The 6,363-nt window shown below is 35.2% G+C and overlaps 1 protein-coding gene across 1 annotated transcript in view; it reads left to right on the top strand.

Annotated features, from left to right (window-relative positions):
* Positions 1 to 3,275: 3,275 nt before the first annotated feature.
* CARA (carbamoyl phosphate synthetase A) overlaps positions 3,276 to 6,363 on the top strand; it is a 99,888-nt gene continuing 96,800 nt past the window's right edge. Inside the window, exon 1 of the mRNA XM_089788325.1 lies at positions 3,276 to 3,547. Within this exon, the coding sequence (XP_089644451.1) occupies positions 3,334 to 3,547 (214 nt within the window). The 5' untranslated portion in view covers positions 3,276 to 3,333. The remainder of the gene's footprint in view (positions 3,548 to 6,363) is intronic.

Genomic DNA, 6,363 nt, shown 5'->3' with positions numbered 1-6,363 from the left:
TAGCATGTTACTAGTGGTTTTTTCCAAATTGGGTTTCCACATAAATCATTGTGTCATGTGTTGATCTTGCATGTTTAATCTCTGCATGTTGATTTACTGTAACTTACTAATATGGTTGATTTAAGTTTGGATCGATGAAAAGTGTAGAAAAAGTATTATTGGGGCATTTGGACCTTGAATAACTGATTCACCCCCCCTCTCAGTTATTCTAAAGAATTCTAACACACTCATCCTTTGATCCAACCCATATATATGAGTTGGATGGATTTCATACATCAACCATTGAATAGATATTGGTGGAGGATTGATGAGAGTTATGTTTTGATCATAGGGGATAACTTTTCAGCCTCATTCTTTCTCATAGCACCTATGTACTTAGGGGTTCTCCAAACTGATGATGACAATATGGTATTTGATGTGCCCATGGTGTTGATTTCAACTATTGAGCAGGTTGTTTCCTACATCAACAATTTAGGTTGAGTCGTCACCATCTACTATGATTTACATAACTCCTTGATACATTTCTATCTCATTATATCTGATGCTCATGACAACATGGTTTGGGATCGTGTCATTAGCACATTTGATGTATTGTTATTATGGGAAGACGATGAATGGCTTTGCAGTTCTCGATCCTTCGTTCATATCACACTAGTGCAACAGATCGCCAAAGCACTCTTCATGATGTTGATATGAGACCCTAGTATCGTGGTCACATGCTTATAGTTGTTTGAGGGCAAACAATCTCAAGAGGGGAGAACTATAATGTCCCCTTTTTCTGGGACATTAAAAATTGATAGGCCAATCCCATATATGACCTTTAAGGACTTAATACAGAATTATTAAGTCAATTTTAATTAAAGGAGAGTGAATAAGAGATGAGTTGGCTTCAGGGACATGGACAAGAATATAGAAGCTAAAGAGTCACAGGTTGGGTCTTTTAAAGGGGGAGGAGAAGCTCATTTTCATATGCTTGGTTTTATGATTCAGATTTCAGTTTCTCTCTTGAGAGAGTTATTTAGAAAGCTTCAACTTTCATCCAACTTTAGGACGTAAACCCTCATTTCGGTAGACAGTAGACACAAACCCATTGTCCATCGAGACGTCACACTAGGTGTCTCACATGTGCTTATAGGTTCTTTTCTTCATATTCCAATCTGACTATAAAATTGTGTTTAAGATTGGATTTTGAATTCTAGTTATTGTATTGTTGATGTATAATGCAATAACATATTTTAAGGTATTTTATGAGAATACACTAGTTTATATTGTTGGTTTATACTACATTTTCATATGTTTATGCTCAGAAAATTATCTTGAGATAAAATCGGGCCAATATCCATTTGGGATATTTCATTATTACTATTAGGCCAACTTTTGATGTAGGAGCATCTTGGGTTGCACTACTGTCCTGCATGTTTTCATTTTTCCTAGTTTTGCCAAGTTGCAATGTTTTGCATTTCTGAGCTTTTAGTAGTTTTTGAGTGTTGGAGACACATTGGGGAACCTTGTCCTATGTGCGCAAAGAGATTGGAGTTATCATGTTAAGGTTTGAGTCATTTTTACCTTGCTGATGGAGCTGTGTTTTTCTAGTTTCTGGGTGCCTGTTGTGGGCTGTGTAACTAATTTTGTGTAATGAGTCAGAGGCTGAAAATTTTAGGTATTGAAGAGGGCCCAGAGTACTCCCTTCTATCAAAGGTGCAAGTCCTAATTCATTATAAGTTTGGAGATATGGCAATTCTCTTGGAGTATCAATTTCTGGCAGTTTGTGTGACTGGTTTTTGTGCGTGACTTTCAGGATGGATGCACATATATCCTTAATGAATCAGGCTTTGCTCCCTTAAGGGGTTGTATAGGACCTAAATTACTAGCTTCAGTTTGAAGTTTAAGTTCTAATTCAATCAAAGCTAGGAGATATCATGATTTTGCTCAGGTATTGATTTTTGGACATTTAATTTCTGTTGGAGGCTGACTTGTGGCTCTTGAAGTATTTAATGTTAGGTTTATTCAGTTCTTAGCATTCTGGGCCAACTTGTGGCTTAGATTGGTATAAGTAGGGGTTGTGGTGAAGTCCTTAGTAAGGATTACTGATCCATCTTGAAGGAACAAAGATGATAGAAGGAGGATAGGAAATTGAAAGCATGTGTCTAGAAATCCAAACTTGAAGCTAGATCTTGGATTTGAATGTATTTTGTATCTAGTCATAACCCAAAAGGCCTTATAGCTGGGCATGTATGATGATATTTTCATGAATCAATAAAGAATATTGTTCTCTCTCTCTCTCTCTCTCTCTCTCTCTCTCTCTCTCTCTCTCTCTCTCTCTCTGGTGTTGTTCTCTTTTGTGTTTGCTTCCGTTGTGTTAACTCTTGCATGGTGGTTTGGGTAGCTGAATGTGCCAATTGGCCTTAGTTACTCAAACCTGCCTGCATCAACTTTTAAGACGGTCCTCTAAATTATTAGGAAAGGGAGCTAATCAATTCAATCTCTGCTTGAGCCATTCCTAACATTGTGTAGAAAAGGGACAACGAAATAATAGGTTTTCTGAATCTTCTGAATGAGATTTGTATAATATGCACCTGGTTGGACCTTCATAGTATTCTATTTTGGATAGCAGCCTAGAGAAAAATACTTTCTTTTGGGAGACAAGCTGAGTCCCAACAAAAATTGAGGGGATCATAAATTTTCTTATCAAATAGAGTGTTACTTAAGATCTCATATCCTAGCTTGACTCTATACATCATTTATCAATATAAATTAACTATAATACTAAATATCTAATATGTTTATGTCACCATTTGCTCCTTTTAAAGTAGCTTTTTCATAAATATCTTTCAACTTATTATATAAATATAATATATATAAGCTACTTGTAATTTTTAATAATTAAATATAGACTAATCCCTTCAATCTCTTATATATACAAATACTCAACACACACATATATATACACTAATTTAATTTAAAATTGAAAAATCTGCCCCACCATTTTAATGCACTAATCTGAATGCCTCCAGGAAAAACCAAAACAGCTTAGTGGGCTATGAAAAGGATTCGCACCATCTGAATTTAATTATATTGCACTTGCCTCCTGTTCAATCAAATCACTACAGAAATAAAACGATGGTTGACACGATTTCCATTCAAATGTTCGCGCACTTCCAGATCACTAAGATAATTGGGATCCACTTCATTTGTCACCATCTGTCCCAGTAAGTGGAAATTCGTAAGCTAGTGAGCTCGAGCCATTAAACCCTAAGGGCTTAAAGCTAAACGCGAGTATCTGGACTTGTCAGGTTGTATTATGTTGTAAATAATTTTAAGAGTAAGAAGCAAATGGCCTCCAAGTCTCTCCTGCCAACATTCAGCAACTTTCATGTTGTTAATGGCGGACCTGCCCTTTGTTTTGTTCCTTCTAATTCGCTTAAGATTGTGGATATTTCTATTGGAGGGAGGAGAATTTCAACACACAGTAAACTTGGTTCTCTCCAGATCGTTTGCTCCGTGTCCACGCCTTCTGAATTTGCACGGGATAATGCTTCTATCACCGGTAAGATAGTAATCTTAAATAAAGCGGTATAAAAGGGCAGAGTTGCTCTCCATACATATATTTTTACATGATATTGCATAGTATAGCAAGAATGGGCTTGACATTGAAGTACTGTGTGTTGCATATAGGCAACGTTTGAAATAACGATGGATGTATGCTGTTTATGGTGGGTGTGATTAATGTACGCTAGGTTGAATAATAGGCAAGATTATATGAAAAAATGATCTACCTACAGGATTTCACGAATAAAATTCTGTGCACCATTTTTGTTCTGGCCAGGTGATCCAAAAACCATCTCCGTTTACCTTATTGTAATTTGTTTAATATTCATTGAGGGGTATTGAAGAGATGTACTGAATCAGTAACGTTTTTCATTCATTTATACAATTTTTTTTTGGCCATGCTAAAAATCTTCATAAGCTGTGGTAACGAGTGGCTTTTATGGCCGGGAAACACCAAACATTTCTCTAAACAATACGTTGGAATTAGGTGAAATGCAAACTAGATGATGTAAGAAAGATATATGATCATTTTGATACTTCGAAATAGCTTTTCAGACTCAAACTACTAGACCTAAAAATACCGCAGCACAGCAAATGATTTTAAAAATAATATGCCGAGATGATCCATAGTGTGAGAGTGAACAGCACGCAGAGGATTTGTGATCAATTTTTTGCTTGACAGCTAAGACTATTTCTGCAATATTAATTAGTATATAATATGCTGAGATGATGCATGGTGTGAAACTGAGCAGTGTGCAGATAATATGTGATCACTGATCAGTTTGTTGCTTAACAGCTAAGACTATTCTTTGCATAGAAAGAAAGAACCAGTTCTAATTGACACTAGAACTAATCTCAAGTCCATCGACTTGCTCTACAATGATCTCGTCACATAGCAAGCATTGATGTAAACAAGCTATATAAACTCCTTAAATTGAACATATAATGGAGAATCGATTTTCAAGAATCGTCTAACTTCTAAATGCACGCACAGACATTTTGAGGTGCATAGCTAAAGCCAGTGAAACTTAAATCAAATAAAAGACAACTACATGCATACGACAAGTATGAACAAGTGAAAAAAAAATGAACTAAAATGCAATCAAATCAATAAAAGCACGTTTGACTTGCTAAATCCATTTTGGACAGATAAGAAGCAGATCAGGACAGAGCGTGTGAAGGTGCAGAAGCGGGAATGCTCCCAAAAACTTATCTCTATAAGGGCAGTGATGCATAAACTGTTGCTGTGGAAAGTTCCTGGAAGGTTAATGAATACTAATAAGCTATAATGTAATTAATAGGATAGCTAAGAGTACACAGACAAATTGATATGATAGCAAAAGTTAGATAATATGTTTGCGATTGTTGACGCTTATTGTAATCAATTGTTTGTCCATTCATGACTGCTAATATATCTATTTATATACAGAAGGAACACATTCTTAGCTGTAACTTTCTGATAGGTGAAGAACTGTGAAAAGACATCCTACGTGTCAAGACTGCTCACTTCCTCTCCCCTCACATATGATTTCATTTTCTAGGATTTGGAATGGAAATGCCAATTTGCAGGACATAATTGTGAGTTAATCACCAGAACTGCCAGTGGTAGTTTTTTCACTCCTCCCAAAGAAGGAAAGAAAATCAAGAGGACAAAACCAACATTGGGGGATGATTGGCAATGACAAATGGATAAGATTAATGAGGTAATCAACACATGGATAAGTTCAACATGTTATTCTTTTGCCGTGGCCAACAAATTGTGTAAGGATGATGAACTGGAATTTGAAATGCTATCAACAATTGAATGGTATTAAGCATATAGATGTTTAAAATCATTTGTTGAAAAGAATGTTTTGTAGCAAAGTGCTAATCTCAGATGCGTACACACCTCTTCGTGAGCAGCAGAAAGATTATTCTCTTACGTGTGAATTAAATTTATTTTTTGATGTGATAATAAAGACTATTTTTTCAGTGAGAAGAAAGTTTGTTAAGAATTTTAATGCACTAGCATGTCAATTGAAGGAATTAACTTATGTATAGATCTTTAGCTATTGCTAAAAGAGTTCTAGTTTTACAAGTACTCCGCGATTGTATATGCTTTACAAATCTTTAACTGCTACCTAGAACCTAAGTCACAAGGCTCGAGTTCGAGTTCAAGTTCGACGAGTATGAAATTCGGATGAAGTTCGACAAGTCAAAAAAATCCAAAAAAATTCGACATTAAATTCGCCTAAAGTAATTTTCAAAAAAAAAAAAAAATACTAGTTTTTATTATTATATATTTTAATAATTGATAAAATAATATAAGCATTGACATATTTAATTATAAATATATGATATTTATGATTATATAATATAAAATTAATAACAGAAATACTAATAACAATAACAAAACATTTGATAATAAAAAATTATAATTATTAAGTAAATCATTAAACATACTATGATAAAAATTTAAAACTATGAACCAAAACCTAAAATTAAATAATCTTTGAACATTGAAAAATTATATAATCTTGCCCAAATTGTCGAGGGAGAGGTATGGATGCAAATGCTAGACGCCATTGTCGATGGAGAAGAACGAAAGAAGCCAAGTTCACAGATTTCGCTTGTTGCAAGAATGACCACAACCTGTGACCTGCACTCACCTGCGACCATGAACTGCAACCTGCAACCCACGACCATGACCACGACCACGAATTGCAAACCGCACTCACTTGCGACCTGCACAAACACGACAACCTACGACCTACAGTACAAACAATGACCTGCAACGTAAGACGGATTTGAGCTGAATTTATACGAATTTTTTAT

Source organism: Cupressus sempervirens, chromosome 6 (genome assembly GCF_028749045.1).
Source record: "Cupressus sempervirens isolate cs-2001-9-10 chromosome 6, ASM2874904v1, whole genome shotgun sequence".
NCBI lineage: Eukaryota > Viridiplantae > Streptophyta > Pinopsida > Cupressales > Cupressaceae > Cupressus > Cupressus sempervirens.
The sequence above is the reverse complement of the archived record's forward strand: the minus strand, read 5'-3'. Positions and strand labels throughout refer to the sequence as shown.